General features: G+C 37.8%; 2 protein-coding genes across 6 annotated transcripts in view; both read right to left on the reverse strand.

Moving 5' to 3' along the window:
* LOC135712210 (ataxin-2 homolog) overlaps nucleotides 1-23,466 on the reverse strand; it is a 42,840-nt gene extending 19,374 nt beyond the window's left edge. For 3 of the 4 annotated variants that reach the window (XM_065235173.1, XM_065235172.1, XM_065235171.1), the window contains exon 1: nucleotides 22,434-23,466. In XM_065235173.1, coding sequence (XP_065091245.1) covers nucleotides 22,434-22,471 — 38 coding nt within the window. In that variant the 5' untranslated portion in view covers nucleotides 22,472-23,466. Of the gene's footprint in view, nucleotides 1-3,761; nucleotides 4,845-22,433 lie in introns of all 4 variants that reach the window. The other variant, XM_065235174.1, reaches the window with a different exon arrangement.
* A 3,281-nt stretch (nucleotides 23,467-26,747) lies between these two features.
* The window catches only part of Sema5c (Semaphorin 5c), a 535,902-nt gene continuing 534,701 nt past the window's right edge, over nucleotides 26,748-27,948 (reverse strand). Inside the window, exon 10 of one of the 2 annotated variants that reach the window (XM_065235169.1) lies at nucleotides 26,748-27,594. In XM_065235169.1, the coding sequence (XP_065091241.1) occupies nucleotides 27,337-27,594 (258 nt within the window). In that variant the 3' untranslated portion in view covers nucleotides 26,748-27,336. The remainder of the gene's footprint in view (nucleotides 27,595-27,948) is intronic. The other variant, XM_065235170.1, reaches the window with a different exon arrangement.

The raw sequence follows: 27,948 nt of genomic DNA on the forward strand, positions 1-27,948 counted from the left end.
ATTCCCTGAGTGGAACCAAAATTCACTGAATATTCCAGGTTTTTCCAGATAAAATAAAATTCCCAGTTTTCCAGGTCTTTCCAGGTAGTAGACACCCTGTCATTGTAAGTCGCTTCAAATTTGCTTAGGTTAATGGGATTATTCTGAAACTATCTGATCGTTTTCGAAGCACTCGGAACTTCGTTGAATATGGTGAAACTATCTAAAAATATCTAAATTTATTAGATTTTCTCTGAACTTTCTTGAAGATATCGCTGCTTGCTAAAAGTTCTCGCATTTTTTATTAATGGAACTTCTTTGATGTTCTTCAATAAAATTAGCTAAATTTACGCATTTTTTTTAAATTCTTGGAATTTTTATGATCACAACTCACTTAAAATACTCTCACGTTTTCCGGATGCTCATATAATGTTTATCACGTTCCAGAAATTCTCTCGGAGCTTGCTGAAGTTTCCGGAAAATCCCTGAGTTTCTCGAAACTTCTTTAAGGTTTCTACAATTTCCTTGAAATTGCTTGAACCGCCCTTTGATTCTATGATCTGTCTTGATGTTCTCGAAGCTTCCCTATAGCTCTCAATTCTATTGAAGATCTCGGTTATGCTCGGAAATAAATGTAATTCTTGTGAACACGTTTAAATTTCCCTGAAGTTCTCTGGACTTCTGTGAAATCGATGAAACATTTCTGAACTTAGAACTTCTTAAAAAATTGCACAATACCCCTCAAGTTTTTTGTATTTCTCAAGTTCGCTTGACACATGTGAAGTTCTCTGAAATTCTAGGAACTTCATAAAAGTTCCTGAAACTTTTCGGATGCTAAAAGAACCGCACCGCTTTAAGGTTCTTAAAGCTTCCAATAAGTTCCCCATATTTTCAGCGTGTTAATTTCCCTTATGTTCCCGCAGTTTGTTTATGGAGCTTCACTGAAATTGTCATCATTTCCTTCCATTCCTCAGAACTTCTCCAAAGTTCCTACAACTGTTTGTGAAGTTAATGGGACTGCAAAGAAGAACTTTTATCTTTGATAAAGTTAATTACGAACTTGCAATAAATCATTTATTTTTTTCCTTATTTCTGGCACTTCGAAAATTTGCATTTTTTTTTAAACTTTATTGAAGTGAGTTTTTTTTTTACTTTATTGAAGTAAGTGTTTAGCTTCAACATTCAATGGATTTGATTGTAAAGTTGTTTCTTGAAAACTGATTGCCATGTCTTAAAAACGTTTGGGTTAGTTGCTGTTGTTTTGATCTACCAAGCATATTTTTAACGCATTTAAAAAAAAAACAGCTTTTTTATTATAAGCCTGGAATTTATCCGTTAAAGTTCTGGAAAAACCTGGAAAACTCAGGTATTAAGAAAAATTAGTAGACACCCTGTAGATAGAGAAAGACGATTAAACGTCACAAAGCATAAAAGAGAGATAAATCTTGAAATAAATTCAGTTGAAAACAGTGTAAAGGAATTTCAAAATATGTCTAAACCCTTTACTACTCGCTCAGTTAACAGCACACAGGAATTCGCAAATCAACTTCAGGCATCAGGAGAGATTCGGGAAGATGAAGTTGATTGATGTCACAGCACTTTTTCCGAGTGTACCAGTAGAGGAAGCCATCAGCCTTTTAGAGGACTGGCTTCTGAAGCAACGTGAGGATTCTACTTGGAAAAACAAAGTTCGGTCATATCTCAAGCTTACTCGTCTTTGTATAGAGGAAAATTATTTCATTTTTAGAGGAAATTTTTATAAACAAACTAAAGGCGCTCCTATGGGCAATCCGCTTTCTCCATTTTTATGTGAATTGTTCATGGCGAACCTAGAAAATACTCTGGAGGATAGAAATTTGTTGACCAAGTGCTGGATGACATTTTTAGCATTGTCGAAAGGGAAGATTTATCAAGATTTGAAGTCCCAATGTGTCGTTCGGGAATAGTGGGAGTATATAGGAACAGTAATTCGATTAAACTTGGAATGAACCTTTGCGGGATGATGAAATAAAAGTCCGAAAAAAACATCTGGGGTGGCCTGAATATTTTTGAAGGAAGACAGACGATAATTTTAGCAGAAAGCAAATGCTCTTTTGGAGAGAGTCGTAAGAAATTTTAGGGGAAAGTATATAGAAACTTCCAAACTTCCAAGGAAAGTCTTGAGGACCTTCCGGAAACAGTCGGAAGTTCCATAAGAAGCCAGAATGACCTTTCGGCGAATTTGAAGGACTGTTCCAGACGAAGTTGTAAGAACCTCCGGGTATAGTTTGAAGGATATTTCTGTAGAATCTTTCAGCCAGAAACGTTTTGGGTAGTTAGAATAAACTTTTAGCAGGAGCCTGAAAAATCTTTCCGAAGAATGTCAGAAGACAGACGCTGACTGACGACACATGAAAGCTTTTTGGGAAATGCTGAAAGAAGCTTCACGGAGAAATTCTAAAATGACTGTAGTAGCAACGGAGGTAAAAAAAAAGGTTAACAAGGTATTGACAATTGCTAGTGCACTGAGCTACTACACAGTTCGCTGAACGCCTACCAAATTTGCTGAACTTCTAGAAAGTTTCATGAAGATCTATGATGCACCTTGAAATTCCACAACGTTCCCTGAACTTTTACGAAGCTCCCCTAACTGAAATCAAATGATGTTTTCTTAACTTCCACAAATTACCCTTGACTTGACTTTCTTAGAATCCCTGTACTACTGTGAAGACTCAGTTTTATAAATTGGAAATATTGAACGCCTTCCCCCAGGCGCAAATTTTTAAAGTAGCGATGAAGGTATGTGTGAATCATGTCGATTTTTTTTAAGTACACGTGGCATCCCTGTATAAGAAAGTAAAAACTAGTACGTTTCTCGACAAGATCTGAAATCCATTCAAATACTACCGATGATACGGCCTAGCTAATGGGGGTGTTTAGCGGACCAGGCTCCCTCTACATTTTTTTGAAGATTTATATAATTTATATTATTGATATTAGAATCACCAAAACCTGCATGTCTAGTATTAGAATTTAAAACCTTTGTCTTTTGTCTCTCTTTATTAGTTTTTGTTTGTCTTGTTCCTCCCTCTCGATGAGTCTCATTGCCGTCACCATAGCCGGTCGAACTCTAGACGAATCTAGAACCGCACTACCGTTCATACTGGCGACAACGCTCAGATGAGACAACGGAACCTCACCCCAAGCTCTTCCCCTGGTCCTATCCTTCGACAATGTACTCCTCTAGTCTTGGTAAGTCGTGAGTATTCGGCCCAACTCCTACTAGAGGAATAAGTGAATTTGGTTAAAAACAATGAACCATGAATTATCGGCCCCGTAGAGCTAACGCGATTGAGCCGAACTAGATAAAAAAAAATGTCACGACTGGCACACAATATGTACGAATGCTAATACAAACTCTCAAGAACACAAAGTTGAAGGAGGATGCAAAGCTCTAATTCGGACGTAAAACACTAAGAAGCAGTGGCGTCGCGTAACCTCACTTTTTACCTGTTCAACAACTTTGAAAACGTTTTCATTTTTACATTCAAATCAGTTTCAAAAGGCACAGGGTCTTTAAAGTTTCACTGATTTGTATTAATTGATACCAATATTGTTTTATTTCATAACGTTTTGGGAGTTGCTGAACAGGTAGATTGAGGTTAGGGCGACGCCTCTGATGAGAAGAAATATCTCAGAAGAAAATTTCACCCCCTTTTCTCCTTCTTTTACGTGAAAACACATTATCTCCATGTTGTCCGAAACATATCTGCTTGAAATACAAGTCGACATTTGATGCGTACCATTTTTCAATATAGTCCGATCGTTGGCCTTGTCTAAAGTTGAATCTCAGGATATGTCAATATAGCTGACCACTACCGTACCAAACAGAACCGGCACCGTAACGTTCTCTGCTTGAAGTAAAGCGTTTCTTCTTCTTCCTGCTAACTACACGTCTACCCTTGCGCTATGCCACTTCAATTACACTTGATTGTGTTCTATATATGCTTCCGAGCTGCTCCTGAAGCCGTAAGAAGCGCACCAGTTTATTTCTATTTTGACAGAGAACCCACCGCACTACTTATCCGTTACCCCGCGCACAGACAACATTCCACGTATTGTCAGAGAAAAAAGTCACAACACACCACACCACTACAATGCGGTCAGTTCGGCTCTCGAAATTTTCTCACAGTATTAAGGGTACTACTCCTTCTCTCAACTGCGGCTTTTCCACTCAGTGTTAGTTCCCGCACGGCTTCCTGCTCTTTGTAGAACCTGCTGTCTGCTTTTCCTGCCACCTGCATGCGTCGCGACGCCCTTCGACGAATTTTAAATGTTCGTTCCAGCGGCAGCGGAAGCAGCAGTATTGATAAAACAGTAATTAATGATTACTCTCAATTTGAGATTTTCCCTTCAATCATCATCGACGGGATCCGCTATTGGTACCAGCCGGCTCCACCGATTCGATTCGATCAAGCACCGAAGAGCACATGAGACAACAATGGCTCGTGAAAAATTCTCTCACACTAACGCTCACGCTGAAGACCACCATACTTGGTTTTCCACAATGCGGTCGCCTTTCGCCTGTCCTCGTTGGACAAAAAGTCCCGCAAAGAGGCACCCATTTTGTCACACTATTTCTTCGACACGATTGATTTCACTACAAATTCTTATGCTAAATGCTAACACGATTTCAATAGATGTATATTGACAACACTTTGTATTTCGAGCACCATTGATGAAGAAAATAACAACGATCGGGCACGATTTTCCTTCGCTTAGCGTTAAAATACGGAAAATTGCAATGGAACAAAAAGGTGAGGCCAGGAAAAGTCCTCCTCTTTGCAACTGTTCTTGGATATTTTTTCGTTCTTCAAGACTCACTCCTCCTCAGACGGCGGCAGCGGACAGATATAATAGGCAGAAGTTGAAAAACTAAAACTCTAAATATATCGCAGTTTTTCTTCGTTTTCTTCCCTCATGCAGCTTATTTTCCGTTCGAGCTTCCGCGAGACAGCGGTCCCTTCGATTCACATGTGAGTGCCGTCCGAAAGCGAAAAAAAAAATGCAAAAAAGAAGATCTTTCTTCAAACTTTTTTTTTTTGCTACACTCGATTTGTTTCGACTCGTCTTGTCTTTAATTGGTAAATCACTTAAATTTATATCACAATCAAGTTACAGCAGCGCACAGTATCCAGAGCAACCGAAGGAGCAAAAAGTAACTACGAAACCGACAATCTCCCTCTGGAGGGTAGGAAGAACCGTCATTAGCCGATTGATTCTTTAATCGTTTCCTTATCAATTTCCACGTAAAATGTACCACAAAGCTCTGGGCTGGTCACGACAAAGCCACGGCGGACTGTAGGATTACAGATTTTTCCGGATTCCGATCCGACACAGACAGACGGACCGAGCGACCGACCGACACCGACCGTCCGAGCGTTACGTACAGACCGTGAATGAGAGTGAGTGAGAAAAGTGTGCAACTCTACTCGACTGGCACAATGATGAACGTCGTGGTGCAGGATCGAACAAAAAGGATGGCAGGCAGGCCGGAAGGTCTGGGATTGAGGTGGAACGAGGCAGCAGAAAATTGGAACACGGGAGAGCCGAGTCCACCACGGAGAGAGCGTAGCGCGAAAAACAGATCGATAGCGTTGGGGAGCCACAGCAGACAGTCAATGTGCCTTACCCTTGCCTGAAGTTTCCTTCACTCTCTGTGTGTTTGTGTGTGCGCGGCTGTTTCTCTATATCGGATGCATTTTTGTCAGTATTTGCAACAACAGCACCCAGCACTTCAAAACGAGGAGAAAACTGGCGAGTTTTCCACCATTTTGGGTGTGTGGTTGTGAGTGGTGAGACTTTTCCGACAGGGCGGTGAGAACCGAATCGGAAAATGCGGGATGTTTAGTCCCAATCCGATGTCAAAGCAATGAGGCGTGGAATAGCCGGTTGAAAGAACCGATGCACGTGGAGACGCAAGGTTGTTCATCGGGTGAAGTTGATCGAATTTGGAATAGTGTGACAATTTCGTTCAATTTATCAGCTAATGGGCGTTCTTCAAGCAACAATGTGGGTAACATACTCCATAATATTACTTTAAAGCAGTGGCGTCGTATAACTTTACTTACAGATTTACTGTCCTATTCATTTTGCAGCGTTTGGTGGGGCAATGGGAGCGCAAGTCAATCCAAAGCCGAAGATAAAGGACGGGTAATGGCTGAATAGTCTATGCGGACCACTTGAACGCCATGGGAAAAGGAAGGGATTAAAGAGGCCGGTTATTGGGAGGGGGGGGGGGGGGAGGAAATGACACATAGTGATGCTAAATGTAAAGAAACCGAAAATCCATCTCCCACTGATTCATCACACATATATACCAAATTGATATTTTATAGTAATAATCAAAATAAACAGACAATACATGAAAAGGCTAGTTGCCAGTTGCTTTAAAGGCTAGTTGCCTCCCTAAGCGGACCCTCCGCATCCTAAATCTTCTGTTAATCCACTTAATGCTACTAGGCTGTCTAAATTTTCTTATTTAAGTTCGTTTTGATCTCTAGTCTAATTTAATAAATAATTGAAATCTCTAATCTACCTACCATGCTTTATTAAGTACCTGCACTTGTGAATGTAATCTAAAATTTAACGTGTTTCAAGTTGTTTTTGACTTTGACCTATATTTAATATTTATTAGTTCGTCCCAGGTGACACCTTCAAGTGACTAAAATGCTTCACTTTGAAGCTAGTTTCCTAGCTGATTTTTAAATTACATAGGGTATATGCTTCACAACTACGCTCACACGTTTCCACTATGTTGCACCACAAAAATACGTATGGTTATGTCACAATAGAAGCACGTTCAAACACTTATCCCAAATCAAAATGAAGCACATATAAGATTAGTTGCAATACCATGTACAAAAATAGTGTTTAACATTGTTCCCTGAGTAATACCTCAATGAAAAAAACAACGAAAGCTTGTCACGCAAGTAGAAGGAGCACTGTTGGGCACTTTATGAAATATATTAATGGTATAATTCTCTTGCAAACCCAAATAAATCTATCTACGTAAAAATAAATAAAATAAGAGTGATTTGCGGCAAAACCCGCCAGTGTCGCACCCAACGTCAGTGCCTATACGTAAGCGTACTACAACGCGGCTTTCAAATAAAGGAGTAACAAGTGTGATACTATCACTTCAGGCTAGAACTTTGGTTCTCTTATGCAATGGTTCATCAGAGAGGGGAAGCTCAGTAATCCTCATCGCATGCTCATGACGCTATTCTGTCACGGCATGAGCCAACGATGCCGGACCTAAACCAACCGTCTCCAACGCTCCACTATGAAGCATAAGATTAGGCCCGCCCACCAACGTCCAGGTTAAAAAACTAGCGAAGGGGAGGGACTTACAGATTTACTGCCCTATTCTATTCGTAATCGAATCGGTTGAAAATGCACTTAATCCTCTAGTTTACTCGATATCAATCCATTGCAAGCAATATTTTGATAAAAGTAGGGTGTCAACTGATATTACATTTGAAAATCCCATGTATTTTCACTGTCTTCCTGGTCAATAGTTCGAAAATTTACGGGCAATAGCCAACAATTGAACATTTTTTATACAGCTATTCCGTAGCAAAATATAAGACCCGTTTTTTTGTCATTAGGGTGACCATTTCCATGTTAGGGTGGTGCAAAAATAGATTTTTTTCAAATATTCACCAAAGATCCAAATATCAAATGAAATAATACTTTTTACAAAAAAATTAATGATTAAAAAACTTAGATTTTGTGTTGAAAAACATTGATTGTATTTGTTTTTTATGGTTTTCATGGTTTGTAGATGGAGGTCGGAATATGTTTATTTTATTTTTCCTTGAAATTTTAGCAGGGTGTCCATTCAAATCCTATTTTTCAATTCCCGTTCCCGGTTATAATAAAAAAAAACAACCCAAAAGTCACCCCTGCTTTAAACAAAAAAGACGTTAAAAATAACCGTTTATAGATAATCATATATTTGCAAAATTGTTTTACAATACGTTTACTTTGTAGAAAAAATAAGAGATGAGATTTGCATAAACATATTGATCATCTAAATCCGCCTTCGGATAACGGTTTATCGATGAATTCCACCACCCGGTTATAAAATATCTCATGCTAAAATACGGACCTCACGAACGATAAATAAAACAACACTAATCCTCAGCGGCACCCGTCAGTCGTAAACGAAACAATTAAATTACAGCCAGAACAATTTCGAGAACACTACGCGCTAGACAATTTTTACACTGATGTCATAAAGCTTGCTATCTTTGTCTGACTTGTCAACATTGCACTGTGCATTGACGTATGATCGAACCAACGACCCAAAAAAAAAAAATCGGCTTCAAACAAAGTGTTCTTGGATGTCTTTCTTGCCACCGGAGTGACACTCTTGGATCATTCGTGACTTATCCGGGTGAGATTTGAACTCATGACTTTGGTGTGAAAGGTATGGATTCAGATATTTATGTTTTACAGACTAACCAAGGTATTCTACGATGCTCTGACTAATCTTATCGTTCGCACAAAATCCAGAAATTATTTTCCAATTAATCTCTGGATCAATCATCTCATGATTTGTTTTAGACATCCAAAGAGTTTGAGATTGGACACTGTTTTTATTGGCATAAATCTGCTTCTCTATCTTAAAATCGAGCTTCAAGTAGTTTCATAACAGGATATGAGTCGCTCAGGCTTTATACTAGAACTACTACACTCGGAAAACTGTAGCAAAATAATTCAAACACGTTTCTTCCAAAACAGGGTGTCGACTCAAAGCCGAAAAAAAAATCCCTGGCTTTCCAGTCGGTTTTCAGAAAAATCCCAGTGCGCAATACTCCGTTATTTTAACCTAAGAAGCTACAACGTGATGTGCTTTATTATACCGTAGTGGTTAGTTTAAAATGAGCAGCAGGGTAAGCTTTCGAAAATATCAAGAATACCAATAACTTTCTTCGCTTATTCTCGAGATGTTTCGCTTCTGTTTCTCTCTGGCGTTTCAACAATTTCGCTTTGTCGGAGCTTCTTTTATACGACGATCTTTGTCTACATGGAAAGCAAATGCGAATTCCGAACTCGCTGAATAAGTTCATTTGTAAGTTTTCCAACCCGTCTGCATGAGTAACACCATCATAGATCTGACGTCGTGCTACGACTGACTCTTCCCTCATGTTTTCAAAAAGACATTCTTCATTTGCTGAAAATCTCTCTGCATTGGCGTTGCCATGCGATAAGCAGCAAATCATTTTCAAAAACCAACAATAGTTCTAAATACGCCGACCGCCGACGCCTGTGCCAAAAAACGTCTAGTCGTTCTTTTTTTGCGATCATATTGATAGAATGTGCCTTTACCTGTGCATATTGTTCAGATGATCAATATAAATAAACCTATCCATAATGCCTCTAACCATTTGAGACGTCGCGTTGTACAACCCTAATAAAAATGTTATGGTTATTTTGCTTAACGACGTGTTCTGGGTATCATCCAAACCATTTGTGGAATAGTTCCATCATTTGGGTTATCGTTCGTTTATGGTAATTTTTTATTAGGGAAAAAAGGCACCATGGGGTTGTCCGTCTGAAATTCGCATAGAAATGGCTCAACTTCGACAGCAACTGATTTGAAGAAAGTCAGCTTAAAACGCTGGCCAGACTGAGCAGTTATAACATGTTATAACGGTTGTCAAATAATTGCAACATAGAAACCACCATCAAAATAGCGCTATAACATGTTATAACTCTGTAGTCTGAATGTACGATTAGCCATCAGCACATCAGCAGCGAGTCATTTAAACAGTTTTTTAAAATCTTGGTAGGAAGCCGACGTTGTTTCATAATAACGAAAAATAGCATTTTAGCTGTAATGAGCAATTGCAAGCCTGGTGATCAGGTTCAAAAATCGCGTAGTCGTTGAAATTAGCTAAATCGACCATGTGCAGTGTTCTCAAACGTTTCCGTGAGCGGCATACTATCGATTGGCAGGATCATAGCAATCATATCGCCAAAAAATTCAATGTCAGCCAAAGCACCGTCAAAAGGATTCGTCAGTGAGAAGGATTTCGATATTTTCGGGCCATATATTCGATAGCCATAATAGCAATTTTTAAAATAACATTTCGGATGGCTCGAGTGACACTTGCCTTTGATAAAAAAAAATACGTCTACTGAGGATTCATATTTCTGAAAATATCATCTATCAATGAAACAGTCATCGGTCGTCATTGAAAAGCAATGTAACTATGTTCTGTCAATCTAATTGAAACTTTTATTGACTCTGTTGTCTTGTAAATTTTAGCTATAGCGGCCACTTTGCTGATTTTTATCTTTCAATCTATGGAATCTACACAAAGAATATGTTTGAACAAAATTTCTAGAACAGTATAAGAAATATTATGCCGTAGACTACACATTTTTATATCATATGGGTGAAAAGTTCGTAGATCAAATACTTTAAAATTCTTCACTTTTTAAGATATCTTCGAGCATGAAACTACACACCAAAAAATACTGAATTTTACTGGCGATGTAAACATCCATGCATGCAAACATTCATACATGTAAACTTCCTTTTCACGTAAACTAGCAACATGCAAGAAATGTTGCAAACAAAAGTGGACAGTTGCATACAATATATGGGGTATTACATGACATGTCTCATAAATTTACACGATCTATAATCTAAACTTGTATGATATATGACGCTCCATTTATGTGCATCATAGTCAGGCTTGCCTAAACTCCTCGAACTCAGATTATGCCGTATAGATGCTCATTCATCGTGAGCTAGTTCATCCCTCACATATAAAGAGCAATGGTGTCAAATTCAAAGAGCGCAAAAGAGCTCGAGCTCAGATTGATGCTCAAGCTGGACTTCCACAAACACGCATCACGATGAGTGATGCGGGGTTCGTTCTTGAGTGAGGCGTGATTTACATCGGCTCTGCTCACCAAACAACATTTTGAACTTCGGGATGGACTCGGTGAAACCGTAAATATAGAGCTTCGTTATGTATTCGGAGAGAGCTCGCACGGCCTTTGATTTATGCACGGTTCATCCATTCAATATTATACAATGGCCTATAGGATCATTCCCAGAAAACGTAACATTTCTAGAGATTGATGATTTTTTTTTTAACTCGGGGACCACTTTTTGGGTTACTTAAACTCAGTCACAAAAATCTTTGATCGCTTTTTCCGCTAAGTGCTTTATGAGTGGATAAACGAAATTATATTTCTGATTTAGAATGTACGAGGGAAAAACTAGTAAAGGCACTAATTACTCCGTTATTATTATTATTTAACTTTATTAATGAGGCTTTCAGCCTTGGGCTGGTTCGCCTCCAACACAATTACTCCGTTTATGAATTATCCCTTGGTGCTGTCTTCGTATTCTCCGTATTCTCCCGTTGCCTTTTAACATGTTCATTCATTCAATTCGCTACCCTCGCTGCAAACACGGTAGCTCGGAAATCTTTCTGGACCAACAATTGAAATAGGCAGAACAACCAAACGTAAGCAATGGCTTTAAACACAAACTTCTTGAGAATCAAAACGCTACCACGTAAACTAAAACTTCCATTTGATAAAGGAAGTTTACTCTATCAGATGATGGCGTTAGATTGTTTGGATGTGCTTTGATTTTCGAAGAATTTATGTTTTAAGCCATTGTTTACATTTTGTTGTTCCGCCTATTTCAATTGTTGGTCTAGCGTTGTTTAAATCAGGTGAGGTCTGAATCGATTAATTCTAGAGAACATTTCAAAAGGTCCTATCTGCATTGATCGATTCTCTTCATCGACTTTCTCTTTCGTCAATAACTCAGCTGAAAAACCTTTTCCTGTTGTATTTGACGTTTTTGACGCTAGATAAGAACCTCCTTTATCAAACTATGTGGTTGAATTAGCGCGAAATTTGTTTGCATAACAGTGGTTATGAAAAGAGAAATTCGATGAAGAGAATCGATCAAAGCAGATAGGACCATTTGAAATGTTCATCGAGAATTCATAGTCTTCACTTGGTTGCAAGTTGTCGCAGAAACACAAATCAAATTTTGATACGGCTCTGTTCTTTAGCAAGTTAGAAGATTCAGCAGATGGTGAATTAAAGTGTAAATCTTGTGAGAAAAAATTTAAAACAAAACGCAACTCTAAACATATGAATTATGCAAAGTAAATTGAAAGTATGTTTTAAACTAAATATTTTATGTTTGAATTAAATTCAAAAGCATCTTTAGTTCAACAATATAGGATTTGGTAAACGGTTTTTAGCGTGTCATGCCTTTTTATTTTCTTCTTGTTTACATTCGGAAAAAGTTGCCCTGCTTTGCTCAACTTAACAGAAAACGGCCCGAAAGTGGCAAAACCGAATATGGATCCGGAAACCAACTTGACAAAACCGGCGAAACCCCACTGTATCAATTTCACCCCGACGGCTCCCCGCATCCCGAACAAGGACCCCAATACCCACAGCTCACTCTTAATCGCACCCCAAAATAAGCAGGGATTTAGATGCCCTGCCCGAAGATCTTTTTTATTTTCATTTCTTTGCAATCCGTTTTATTTTACTTAACCCTGCACTCAAATACTAAAATTATTTCAAAATATGTTTATTTTGTTCGCATAGTTGTCGAACCAAACAAAAACAAATCCATTTATTTTCAACACGAATATATAGAATAGAATATAGACAGCTACCCTATGAATACAATTGCCACTTTGGCGAATGCATACGTTCCATAATGTTTTTTTTTTGTTTCATTTCTTGGTTGTGCACTTCTTTCTCGAATACAATACAAAATCACTCATTCATGCGCGCTGGGAGAAGCCATCAAGAGCCAAGCTCTCTACGAATACATCACGAAGCTCCAAGTTTACTGCTTTGCGCGAGCGCATCACGAAGTAAAAATTTCTGCTCGGCAGGCAGAGTCGATGTACATACGAGAACGAGCTCCGCATCCCTCACCAAGATGCGGGTTGGCAAGAGCCCAGCTTGAGCATCAAGTATAGCTCCGTGAGAGCAAATTATTTCATCATCAAAATATGCTGGAGCTCAGCTTATTGATGATTCTTGATGGAGCTTTTGGCAAGCCTGATCATAGTAACGGAAATTTACACTACTTTTTTTAGCTGGGTAAGTCAAACTTCAACAAAATCATTTTGAATAGTCAAGCTTTGGTCACAAGTTGGTAGATAATACATTAAGCTTTGCTATGAAAGTTGTTACAGCAGTTTTCGTTGTTTCAGTATCGATATACAAATATTATAAGCCGTAAATTACAAAAAAAAAAAAAAAAAAAAAACTACATGACGAACAGTAATCACGGTTGACCCGGTGCATCCCGAACATTTCTGTTAAAATGAACAGGTCTACTAAACATGTTCCGAATTCTTCCATAGAATTATATTGAAGATATTTAAAAAAAATGTTCCACACTTTGGTATACAATTTGCTGTAAATAATCACACTTAGCCGTTATAAGACTGCACTCAGAACCAGAACTCATACAGGTTTATCGCCTATCATTTCTATGAAATTCGTGTTATTTTTCACTCAGGGTTTTTTTTTTGTGCAGTACTTTTACAGGTTAGTCATCCTGCAAATTGAAATTTCACGGGCAAAACAATTAACTGAGCAAAAAGTAAATCAGCGACGCAATACTTTAACTGCTTCCGTACCATACTCTCTGTGGGAACCGTTTCTAAAAATAGCATCTATCGATTCTCTATGCCAAGCAACCAACAGTAAACCGAATATGCTACCTAATCAGAGCTGTAACATGTAAAAAGTTTGCCAAACATCTATAATAGATTCATTTATTCGATATCAATGACTCACAAAACAGCCATAAACCGAGCATTCAAACGTCCCAATTGAAGATGATCCTTTTATCTTTGTGCAAGGCAAGGATGTTCTTTGTTTACATTTTTATGACGATGCGCATAAAATCATAAAGGGATTCAAGCAACTACCACAACTCAAGAGGCAGGATGTTTGTTTACATTTGGTATTCCCTTTTCTATCTCTTTTCCCAGCATGCCACCGAAGCACGCACTGCTACATAGATCGAGATAGAGCTCCAGCATAGATTGGGCGCATGGAAAACAAAACAAAGATGGCGAACCGTGTGGGGTCAGCAGGTAACATGGCAGGAAAGCAATAATATGATTAATGTCGAAGGTGGCGACCCAACGAGAGATTTGTCCACAAACGGGAGGACAAGTCACGTCAAGTTGACGTTGTATGAACATTTTTGCTACCCCACACTTGCCAGCGCATAAACCCTGTGTGACAAAATCCAACTCGTCGTGGATTGTGCTATGACGAGAGAGAGAGAGAGAGAGAGAGAGAGACAGAACACATCATCAGAGTGAAGGTGTAGGTAATGTAATATGCTGCTGCTGCTGTGATGGGGGAAACGATTCAGAAAGGAAAACCTTTCGCATGACTGCGTTTGGATGTGTTGGTGTGTGCGCGCGCGAAGCAGCATAAAAGCAGTGCTGCCAGTTTTTCGGTGGTAATTATTTTTGATCAATATTTCAGGCATAACATTTGATAACGGCACAAAAGCATTTGTAAACAAACCTTCTAAGGCCCTTTACCCGCGAACCAAAGTACGCCCACGCAAACCAACAACATCATCGCATAGGGGCAACTATCACCTTTCCGTAAGTGGTATTGGTTTGCGTTAGCGTACTTAAGTTCGCGTGTAAAGGGCCTTAGAAAGTTTGTTTACAAATGCTTTTGTGCCGTTATCAAATGTTATGCCTGATTTGTATTGAAACAAAATTGGTTGTATTTTTCTTTAGTTTATAAAAATATATAGCTAATATACAAAACAAACTAACGATAAGGAAATGGAATTATTCCTGAATCAAATTTCCTCCGTTTTCGAGGTTTCTTTCAGAACTTCAACGGAATGTTTTCAGGTTTTTAAAGATTTTTTTTAAATACCTACGTTAAAATATGCTATTATCGGTAAAACAATTAATAAAGTATCAAAAAGGTTTTTAGTTAACTTAAGTGCCATTAACAGTTTTAAAAAAGCAGCAGCGCTGTTTTATAACTTTTCAGGTTCATGCAGAACGATGAACAACCAAGTGGTACTCGGTTATGAAGACTGGGTTTTGGAAAAACGTTTATTTTTTCATGAAAACAGTGATAAATTTATTATTTGTACATTTATCAATTATTGTTTTACAGAAAATCAGAAAAGTATATATTTCAGCAGATTCGTAGAGTTATTTCCCATCGATTGGAGTACTTGGATTTTAATTTCATTTAAAAATGCCAGGCTCTTTCTTTATCTCACACAACACAAACGGTAGAATAGCATTCGAGCAAAAAGAAAATTATCAAATAACTATCATATGACATGTGTGATTTCGTTTTAATTCCTCAATTTGGTGTAAATTAATGCTTTTCTGATCAGAAATGTTATTACTAGGACATCATTGCTTGCTATTTTCAGAATTCACACAAGCACAACATCAGCAGCACTTATTATGAGAAAAACTAAAACACATACATTCGTGACGATCTTCGGCGACAGTATTGTATGACAGAGCTTGTCATATCACATTTTAGTTTGGTACTGTACTATAATAGCTTGTTTTGCAAGTGTGGGAGGCAAAAGAAGTCGATTATCACAGAAAATGTGTCGACTACCGTGACCGCTTACAAGACTAATAACCACACAAAATAATCCAAGGGGTTTATATCTGGTGAACTGGGAGGCCATTCATCCTTGGTCAAAAGGTCAGTCAAGTTTGCCCGACACCAGTTTTAGATCAAACTTATGAGAAGGCGCTCCGTCCTGCTGAAACACATAATTATCCTTCCCGTACATTCTTTCTAAGCTTGGCGTCACGACTTTTTGCAAAACTTATAATAAAAAGCGTTGATCTTATCGCCTTTCTCGATTAAAACAAGCGGTAGCTTGCCGGGTTTGCAAATACCACCGCTTTGATTTATTGGTTTTCTTTTCGTGAAATTCTGGCGACAAAATTTGTTCGTATGGTTAGGGTAATTTATTTTATTTACATGTTACTTTTCAAATTCCCAGTTTACCAAGTTCGCTGGTCACCCTGAGCTATTGAATTTCGGGGAGGATTTAAAATGAATTTAAGTGTTAATGCCATAGAAATGCTGAGGATGATTTCTACACTAATATATGTGAAAAATGCTAAGGATGTTGTGACCAACATTTCAAGATAATATTGAGCAAAGTTCTAAGAATGTTTGCGACCAATTCCAAGAGATTTCTGTGGAGAAGAAAAGTTTTGAAATGAATTTCTCGGTGTGAAAAATTTAACGGGAATCGTGAGGAGAATTTAGAGGAAAATTCCAAGAGAAATCAGCGGAGACTTCAAAAAGTATATATAAGCAGAACAGAAAGGATGCTCCGAGGATAATACTGAGGAAGATTCAAAAAATAAACTAAAAAGAATTGTGAAAAAAAAATCAAAGGATTCTTTTCTCGTATTCTTTTGATTATTAAAAAAATGGAGGAGCATTTAATAAAAATCGTTAAAGAAAGAAAATTCAGAAAAGAATTATAAGGGATTACTGAGCAGAATTTCAAGGTATTTCTGATGAAAGTTTTAGTTCAAATGTTGAGAGACATTTCAAAGGAATAAAATTCTCAATAAAATTGAAAATGATTTTTAACAATGATTCGAATGAAATGCTTAGGAGACTTTCAAGGGAATTCTAAAGATAATTCCCATGTAATTACGAGTAGAGTTCCAAGTAAATTTTCTGGTAAGTTTAAGGGAAACTGCATGATATTGAAATTGCATGAATATTGTTTTTTTTACATGTTATGTGAAAAGAATAGTTATACTCTTAGGGGTTGTTAATTAAGGGTGCACGACGTTAGGCATACGGTCGTTAGGTATACGGACGTTAGGCATACGTACGTTAGGCATAATGGACGTTAGGCATAATCTACCGGATGAATTCCAGAAGGATGATAATGGAGACCGTCTATTGATTGCTGACTTCGGTGACAATAATGAAAGAGCCTTAATTTTTGGAACTCATGAACGACGTCTTAGACAGGCAAAGTATTGGGTTACAGATGGTTCGTTTGCCACAGTTCCTTGTTTGTTTCGGCAACTCGCCACTGTTCATGGAAGTATCGCTCCCTCACATCAGCAGACGGTTCCGCTAGTTTTAATTCTGATGACAACAAAATCAGAATCGTTGTATCGAAAAGTATGGCAGGAATTCCTGGAAGCAGTAGGTATGTTTTTTTGTTATTGAATGAAAAACCACAGAATTAACCATTCTTGATTTCATGAGCTGTTCTTTGGCATCATATTTTATTCAACCTTGGCTGTTTTTTTGTTATTGAATGAAAAATCACAAAATTCACCATTCTTTATTTCATGAGCTGTTCTTTGAGGAAAACCTTTTCTTCTTTGACTTTTGCAATATGTGTGTAAGAATATATTACAACAAATGTGTGATTTTTTTTATTTCTAGATGCGATTCATTTCAAGATATAGTTCAAAACTAAGCTGAGTTTTCATTGTAAGTTTACTTAACCACTATCGATACTAATCATGGATCTAAGTAAATATGTAGATACGTCACTTATAATATGATAAATAATAAACTATGTTTGTTTACCTTGTATCATTTTTTATTCAACGCTAAGCCTAATTTAAGCATTGTTTACAAGTTTACAGGTTAAGCAGTTTTCTAGAGTTGCACAGCAGCAAGGTATTTTATGCCTAACGTCCATTATGCCTAACGTATATTATGCCTAACGTCCATTATGCCTAATGACTTTATGCCTAACGTACGTATGCCTAACGTCCGTATGCCTAACGTATTTATGCCTAATGGGGTACACTCGTTAATTAACTGAGTAGACATTTTTTTTGGGATTCTTGACCACCTCCCCCCCCCCCCCCTATGTAGACAATTGTCCATACACATTTTTTTTTAAATTTGTATGGGCCGTGGACAATTACCAACCCTTACCCCCTTCCAAACTGTCTACGTAGTTTATGAACAGCCCCTTAGCATACATAAAGTTCAAAATTAGTTATAAAAATTGGTTAACAATGATGTTTAGTCGTTCTTAATATTTTAAATAGCTTATAACACGTTACAATTTCCTAACTGGCATTAGAATCACCGGGAATAACTTTAACTTAAACAATTTATTTTTTTTTTATTGAAATTAGTAAATATTAAACCACATGGAAAATTAACACATAAAGTTAAAACTTACATGATTTAGAAATAATAAGACATGAAATTTAAATTTTGGAATTACGCCCTTTTCAAATGTTTGTCTAGAAATGTTCTTCTAATTTAAACTCACACATTCAAACCGGTCTGCAAGTATGATAACGTCCAAATCGTACCAGACTGCTGTTTCCGTGTTGCTCCCGTTTGACGCGTAACTGCTGAAAGCTTCAGTTACAACCGCCGTGTATTGTGGAAAATGTGTGGTATGTTTCAAGAGGTGATAGAAGGTCTGCTTGGCTTCCATAAGGCACTTGGCCATTCACAAACTTGCCACCCGCCACCCAAAAAAGCTCGCTTTTAGGTGCACTATTTAACGAGTTTTGTCATGGTTGTGTTATCGACACGCTTAGAAATCAATGCATTAGGGATTAGGCAGGCCATCGGAACTTAATTTAACCCTTTTTGAAGCAAACCAAGGTCGAAGATTTAATTGAACCACACTATAAAATAGTGTATTCATGGTCACTTGTGGTCTGGAGTAAAGAAGTACAGCTATAATGTAACCATTAAAATCTATAAAAATCTAAACGCATTTTTTAAAATTATTTACACCTGTGTCGTGCACAGGTTGCACATGTGGACGCGACGCCACTGGGAAAAACCTACAATAACAAACCAAATTTAATGCCTGAAATCGCAAGTGTCCGAGATTATCTCCCTACACACTTAGAAATTATCGAAGACTTCTCTAATCTAATCTAATCTAATCTCACACTAACGCAGCCAATACTTTGAAAGCATCCTGGAAAATGACGGCTTCCCGAATCCGTCATTTTTCTTGTCAACGGCCAGGCCAACTGCGCAGCATGTGCCGCAGAGAGGATTTCAAGGAGTCAAGTGATGTCAGAAATGAATATCTGAAACCACTCCACAATCTGAGATCAAGGGAAAGGAAGAAAGCGTGGACCTCCCGTACCAAACGCTTCCAGTTACAATTGAATAATAGTATTTATATGTTTTCGTTGGGAGCATAATTGCTATAAAATTTAATTTATGCTCCTGGTGTCTTTGGATGAACTTTTGGCATTTGAACCAAAAGCCAGGCTATTTCTGGGTTAACATTTGAAACAAGCGGAACAACCATCCGTAAACGACAGCTCCAAACACAAACCCTTCAACCATCAAAAACACACCCACGAAATATAACACCAGCACACTTAGAAATTATCGAAGACTTCGGTAATTTTTACCAAAATCTAAACAGCTGAACTTCTCGGTAAATTTTATGCAATTTAATTCAATTGCTTTTCAGCTACTTTGAAACTAAATCTCCACTAAAATGACAAGATTTGATCACTTAAACAAGGTTGAACATGTTTTGATATTATTTTTTAAATTCAATAGCCTTTAAAATGAAGGTCAAAGTTTTACCGAACGTTCAGCTATTATGATTTCGTTAAAATTTACCGAACACGTAAACAAAATCTTAGTGTGTAGAAAACTCGAAGTGGCAGTGCAAGTGCCTATGCTCTGTGAACGCTGGATCGTATTATCTTAAGAGACCGTATGCTAGGTTTATTGAATTTTCCCGGTTCTCCCATCAAATTCTTGAGTTTTTTTTCCGCTTTTCCAGGTTCACTGGCCACCCTTATTGCTTTCGGCACTAGGGCCAACTTTTGATCTCCAATTACTTAGTCTAAGATTACAAAAAAAATATATATATATATATATATATATATATATATGTATATTCAAAGGGCTTGAAATCTAAAAATAAAATAAAGTCTCTTACAATTTGTTGCATAAAACCGAAGACAACAAATCAAGAAGACTGGCAACTCTTACATTTTCTCATACGAACGCTATGAGCCAGGTACAACCGCGTCATCTGTCGCTCAAAGATAAATGCTTCGAACGAATTTCATAGCAAAGATTACATCCTCAGAAGAAAGGTTTGTGTATTTGCTCATTTTTCTATGCGTTGCTTCCACCTTCACTCAAGCGCAGCGCTATTGTATCTGTTGCTTGGATTCTCCATAAAAGGCTCTTTGATTCACTCCGAAATTCTTTTAAAATTCTCAATTGGGTTCGCTTGAAATTCCCCAAAGAATTCTCCTGAAGTAAACTCTTCTCAGTATTCACTAACTATTGTCCTAAAATTCACAATGAACTATCTTCAGAATTTCTTCTCAATTCCACACAAAATTCTTTTGGAGTACGTAGTCCTGTAAATTCCATGAAATGATCCACAGAATTCTCAAGGTACTCTTCTCCAAAAAATATAACAGGAATAGCATTTAAATTCTCCTAAGTAATCGTTTAAAATTTAACAGAAACTTCGTTGGAAATTTCCTTGAATCATTGCTTAGAATTACTTTGGAATTATCATTAGAATTCACTGCATTCTTTTCAGAATTTCTTTCCTTCTCTTGGAATTCTACTCACAAAAATATAGAAGTTCTCGATAAAAATTCCTTAGAATTCTCCTCAAAATTATTTTGAAATTTTACTCAGAACTATCATGGGATTCTCTTTGGAATAACATTGAAATCTTCTTCGGAATGCTGTTGGAAATTTACATTGAATCCTACTCATGATTCTCTTGGGATTCTTCTCAGAACTACCTTGGAATTCTCCTTACGTTTCACCTGGACGCAGCAGTTCAACAAAACTAACATGAAATCTAGACCAACAATTGAAATAGGCGAAACAACCGATGAGGCTTGCAAATTCCTCGAGAATCAAAGCACATCTAAGAAATCTAACACCATCATCTGATAGAGCAAACTTCCTTTATCGAATGGCTTGGTTAGTTTACGTGGGAGTATTTTGATTTTCGAGAATTTTGTGTCTAAAGCCATTGTTTACGTTTGGTTGTTCCGCCTATTTCAATTGTTGGTCTAGAAATTAATGTATCACGTCAAGCTTTCCTAATAATTCTTTCCTTGGAATTCTCCTCTGAATTTCGAGTGCCTAGGAAAATTCTCAGCAGGTCGCAGTGGGTTATTCTGGTGTGAGGTGTAAACGGTTATAGAATTAACTCGATCATAATCATAATTGATAGCAGAACATCTTCTTCTTCTTTTTCGCATTTCAAGCTTATTGCAAGCAGAACATCATGAGCATAATTTCATGTATGTAAACATTCGTGAGTCGTTTTTTTTTCTCAATTTTTAGCTCGAACACATCACTTTAATTCAGCGTACCGGTACCAAAACGAACCTTGCTGCACAAAAAAAAGCTCAATAAAGTGAATCGATCAAAGCAAGTATGACCCTTTGAAATGTTTATCTAGAATAGTATTCTCATGCACAAACTGATAAAAAGGATATGAGAAATTTTTTATGAGTGACCCTCCGCTCTCCTTCACATCAAAAGGCTCCATGCTGAGCCCCCTGGTAGTGGACACTCAAAACTCAACCATAAGCAACACAACACAAAAAAAAATAAGAAAAATTGTTGAGTATTTATTTATAAGACATTAAATTAACAAAGAACAAAAATATACAGTTAAAACAATATACAGTCAACTCTCCATAGCTCGATGTCCACTAACTCGGTATCGAGTTATAGAACCATAGCAAACAATAATTTCGTCGCTACTGTGAAAGCGATTTTGTATAGAGTTGTTATTCTATAGCTCGATGGTCCCTTCAATATCGAGTTGTAGAAAGCTCACTGTATGTGCTTCTAGTGGATTTAATATCCTTTGAAAGAAGCACAGCAACGTGTTTCTACTAACAACCTAGTTATAAATTTACTCTTTTTAACGACTAAGAAACTGGCTTAATTCGTTTTAATAGCACAGGTCTTCACATACCACGATTCCTTAAAGTTGCGCAACTATAAATTATTTTTGGAGCAATACTGTTATATCTAAGTGACTTCTTCACTAACACGCAACCCATGGCAACACTGGCCGCTTCCCATGTTAGAAATCGCAACGTAATAGTGTAGTAGTATTCAAGTAGACGTAACAATTTAGCGAATGATTTGACTGATTTCGTCAGTAGTTTTGTTTCACGTTGCAAGTTCAGTGTCCTGAAATTAGCATATCCGCAACGTTGTTCTCAAACTACATTCTGCCGTTATATGCATAAGTGTCCCATGTTCTACGCAATCCTTATGGACCGTGGGACAGTTCAGCGTATGACAGCAGTATAGCTTCCTTTTAAAATGCAGATTCAACACCAAACAATAATGATTCCATGATCAAGAACAACTCTTACCTTGCCGGACCGGGACGGGCCTTGTTTCGTTTGTTCATGTCGTTATCTTCCGTGACGGACGCAGAGGAAGCGGGCGAAGAGGAGTGGCCCAAAGAGGAGCCTTCCCTATGGTTTCGCGTCGGGACCGGAATTTTGACTACCGAATAGTACACTATTTTGCCACCGACAACGGACAACGGATCGACGATGATCACCGAGACACACTAGGGTACACTAAAGGGATTCTGTCACTTCCTGTTTAAATTTGCAACCGATTTGCCTCCCTAGCACTTTGTTTATTATTAACAGTAAAATAAAAACTTTTGTTCTTCACGTAAAATTCAACCACGAGAGTTAGAGCCGAACGGCGAGCTGTTGCTGCTGCTATTACTGTCAGCCTTTATGTAATCCTCTCTTGTCAATGATGAACACTGACGACCATTGGATGTATCCGCGCCAAGAGTTGCTTCACTATATGTGTTTTACTCCACTGCTGCTACTTCATTAGCAAGCTGCTCCTCCTCTTATGCTCCAGGTAAATCTCGAAATTGGATCCAGCCAGATTTCGAATTTCTACCTAAACAAAAGCAAAAATTCCCTTTCTTCGCTTTGTCGCCTCTGTTGCTGCTTGGGAGGGTATGAAAATATAAGAATTTGTTGAGGAATCAAAACACGGATTCGCTTTTCACTTTTCTCGATATTGGCAGCCTTCAAATGCTCTTTGTATTCCCTTTTCTTTCTCTTTGGCGCTGAAGTTCTCCCTTTTTTTACACTCTTCTTCTTGCGTGGCTCTGATGGTCGTGCAAACTTCTTTCTTTCCACCACCGTCAAAACTTTTCGCAGCGCGCTCCAAAGGCCAACTTTTTTTTTTCACGACAGATTTTCTCGTTCGTAGTGCGTGATCGCAAACTGCTATCACTTCCGAACGCTTCCGGTCGGATTCGCGAGCACTTTTATCACTTACACGTAGTGCGGCCACAGAAATTAACGATTAACTTCGAGATTAATTAAATCGCGCGAGCACGAGTTGAAAATGCTTCTTTCACTCGCAGTTTCACTTCAACAATGAATGACGACGACGATGATGGAGGATGGATAGCGATTCTGCGCCTGTGTGCGTGTGTTTGGATGATATCTTTTCCCTTTTTTATGCTGCCTGACAGAAGGATGAGAGCCGTCAGGGAAAAAAGAGAAGTCCGTTGTTGTCACAAATGGAGTCAGTGTTGGCAGATCTGTTTGCTTATTCTTTGCCGATGAGGCTTGAACACACTATTTCAAAACTACCTAAGTTTGGGTAGGTTCCATTCTGATCGACGGTCCCGAAGAAACGTACTCAACTTTTTGGCTCAGCTCTGGTACGCTCTTCGGTATCAAGCTAATCGATGCACCCCTCGAAACATAGGAAAATCCACGAACCCCTCATTTTATCTGTCAAACTTTCATAGCGAATCCAAACAAACATAGTGTTGTACTAGAATTTCGACTCGAATGGGGTAAGTTAATCGATTTGCTTGGGACCAATAGGCTAGTCAAGTAGTGAGCCAATTTAAAATCGTTAGTTTCCACCGGTTGGTAGTAGTGTTGCCATAGCAATACACAGCAAAAAAAATGTAATATCGATCAATGTAATTCAAGCTGATGTATGAAATAATGATGTAATTGTAAAAAGCAGATGCAATATTACATCAATAGATGTAATTTTGTTCGCAAAATCGATGTACATCGTACAACGTTATATTACACAACCGATGGATTGACCTGGTTGCAGCAGTTTGGATGTAATATTCAACAACTTTTTTTTTCTGTGTAGCAGGTTCACCACCAAAGTTTTCGAGCCGTTCCGTCTCTCACTTTGTTTGTGGTCGCTATAGTGGGTTTTTCGGTTTTCAACTTTACCGATAATCTCGTCGATAATATTATAATAAGTATAACTACTTATTATGATGATGTCCATTACGGATCATAAGCATAATAATTGGCGTTACAGATAAGATTAATTTTCACGACAAAAATATTGAACGATGCCAACGAAAAAGCTGATTTGATTACCATAACACGGGGAGGTATACAAGTGTAATCCTAAAATGCATTTATTTTGCGAACAAATTAATTTAATAAAATCTGGTTATAGCTACGTTAGTAGAAAACTTAAGGGCTACCCAACTAACAATTGCCTATTGAAGAAACGACTTCTTGACGATTTTATTCCACTTCATGCTTAATAATACTTGCTTTATTTTTAATAATAACTTGTGTTCAGCCTTTGTTCACACAAATCTGGGGAATTTATTCAACCACAACATCGAAATATTTGGTGTTGAATAAGGTATGCCGATAAGCTTTTATTCGACTTACAAAAGTTGTAACAGAGCTTGTTCGATCAAATTGTTGATTATTCAGCGTTTATTAGACATCATTACTTCCTTAAACAGTGATGGTATAAAGGTGTATATAGACGCTTGATTATCATGTGAAATAATGTTTAATTAGACATCTTTATACATTTATTAAACAATTATTCAACTACGGGATAATTAATCCGAAAATAAGAACGGGACAGAGCTGGGTTGTTACAACAATCAATTCGAAACTAACGATTTTAAATTGGCTCACTACTTGACTAGCCTATTGGTCCCAAGCAAATCGATTAACGTACCCCATTCTAGTATAAATTCCAGTACTACACTATGTTTGTTTTGATTCGCTATGAAATTTTGACAGATAAAATGAGGGGTTAGTGGATTTTCCTATGTTTCGAAGGGGGCATCGATTAGCTTGGGACCGAAGATAGTACCAGAGCTGAGCCAAAAAGTTGAGCTCGTTTCTTCGGGACCTACTAGTCTTAGAGTTACCTCCATACCTAACATCCCTTAATCGGTTGGTTTTAAAATTTAAAATTCGGAGGAAATTGTTGGTGGATTTTTGTATGAAAAGAGATCACCATAACTTGATTTCCATGACATTTCTTCTGATGTTTACTTTTGACTCCTTTGTTCCAAACCAGAGACGATGTTTAATAAGAGACGCGCGAAGACTGAAGCCAAAAGTTCCAATCGAACCGTCAAACGCGGTTCCAATCGAGCAATGTTAATAAACACGAGCGCTTCACGAGGAAAAGCGTGGAACTTTTAGCTTCAGTCTTCGCGCGTCTCTTGCCGGAGATGAACCAGCGTCTGACTGAAAATCTCCTTAATAAAGACAACCAACCAACCAACCAAAGATCGTCTCTGGTTTGGAACAAAGGAGTCAAAAGTAAACATCAGATGAAATGTAATGGAAATCAAGCTAAGGTGTTCTCTATTCAACCTGGTTTCCACCGGTTGATGTTATAGCACCCAAATTAAAATCGGATGTACGTGAAAGTTGATTAATCCACCACTTCGGACACGGCGTGTGAGGTTTCATGCTTGGAATAATTTTTTGATATTTTCACAAAAACCCGGGCTAAAACAAAACTATCTTTATTCAGGAACTGGAAATTTTTGCTAGACGTCACATGATCTTTCGGATAAATTAGCAATGTTCCAGGGTCAACTTAACAAAACTTTTTGTTTATTTTTCCTTTCCTTAACGTAAAAAAGTTCGAATGTCTTTTTACAAAATTGATATCAATATGTCTTTTTTTTATGTCAAGTCTATCGTTTGAACTTATTATATTTTGATTTTGATTAATCGCGTGTTTACGTGCATATATTTTGTTATGTTATTGAAATTTGCTCAATTTGAGCTACCTTCTATCACAAGTAAAATTGAATTTCACTTTTCAATCCTGACATAGAACTAACTTGATTCGAAAAACGTTAAACCAACAATCAATACGAAACTAACGATTTTAAATTGGCTCACCACTTTAGTAGCCTATTGGTCCCAAGCAAACGATTAACGTACCCTATTCTAGTTGAAATTCTATTACTACACTATGTTTGTTTTGATTCGCTATGAAAGTTTGACAGATAACATCAGGGGTGTGTGGATTCATGCAGAACATGCAGGGGTGATTGAAATAGCTTGGGACTGCTTGGGACCGTTGTTCTGGTACTGAGTGAGCCAAAAATAATAATGATTTTCTTCGGGACCCAGTGGTCTTAGAGTTACCTCTATGGTTAAACTGCCTTAAGCATAGATTTAAAATGTCAAAATGCTAAAATTGCTTTTATTTACTCATACTGCTCCTCTTTCCACCACTACTCTAATGGCACAGATTTGATTTTCGCTTGTCGTCGTTATCGTTGATAACAGAGCATCAGCTTCTTTTTTTTTTCTTGTTTATCCGAGTTGTTAGCTACACCAGGTGCTACTTTTATGCTTTCTGGGATTACGCGTGTAAATTGAACATTTGTTAAACGAACTATGCATAAGTAGAGCACAACGCTCTGTCCGTAAAATATATAGTGATCATTTGGTTAAATATTTGTAGCCCCTCGTTCGTCATCGGTTATCAGCGATTTGAAGCGTGTGTTTTTGTTTAACTTGTTTGTTAAAATTCACAATTCGTTAAGTAAAATCTATCATCTAACCAGTACTGCGAATACTATAAAAACTCCTAAATCTTAATTCATCAGCCTTGCGTCTAATCAATTTGTTCTAGTATTTAATGAATCGTATTTTGTGTGTATGTGAAGTTGTATGCAAATGTTGTGACTCGTTTCCAATGCAACTGTTTTTTTTAGCGGAATCATTTAAATTTCTTGCATGCAAGTCGGGAAGGTTGTAAACGAGTTGGTCTCCTCTGCTCCTTCAAAAATTGCTATTTTCCGTTTCCTGTTCTGGCACTTCCTGCAGATGAGATCACATTCTTTTTTGTTGGACAATAAAAATTGAACGATCAAAATCAACAACATTTCCCTAACATCAACATTTTACGTTTGATTTGCTCGGATTTCTATTCGATTGGAATTTGAATCACATTCAGGGGCAGCTCTGGTCAGTACTTTTCCTCTTCCAGCTCCAGTTGCCGTGCGTGTCGGATGTTGTTGAGCCCGTGGGAGTTCCGCTTGATGGTGGCCGTGTCGGGATCGTTGAACGATTTGGACAGCACTTTTGGTGTGTTGCTACCGAGCACTCCTCCGTTAACGTTGTTCGACTTGGTTAGCGTTGTATGGCCGTTGGAGATTTTCGATCCGCTGGCATCGTTCCGGCCGTTGAACGATGACTGGCGTTTTGGTTTCTGGCTTTCGGTGTACTGGAACGGAAGAGGTTAACGCGTGAGAATTTGGGCAGTTTTGGGTTGTTGTGAAGCTGGAATTGGGCAAAGTTTCATGTGGCAGACAGACAGGACAGCCAAAAAGGACAGACAGACAGACAGCGAAAGATTTTGTTTTGCCGAGAGTAGCACCACCAGCTTGGCATTTATTTTTACTGAGATCTCAGCGGTGCCAATCTCGAAAAAAAAACTAAATGTATAGAAGAAAAAAAATGAGATCTGGTCTGGTAAATCATTTACATTAATTTCGTCACTAGATTTTCAATACTACGCAGCCTGCTGACCAAATATTTAAAATCATGCCATTACTGCATTCATTACTTTAAATATACT

Source organism: Ochlerotatus camptorhynchus, unplaced genomic scaffold (genome assembly GCF_037179485.1).
Source record: "Ochlerotatus camptorhynchus isolate MF236.1 unplaced genomic scaffold, CSIRO-AGI_Acam_v1.1 ptg000466l, whole genome shotgun sequence".
In the NCBI taxonomy this organism is placed as follows: Eukaryota; Metazoa; Arthropoda; class Insecta; order Diptera; family Culicidae; genus Ochlerotatus; species Ochlerotatus camptorhynchus.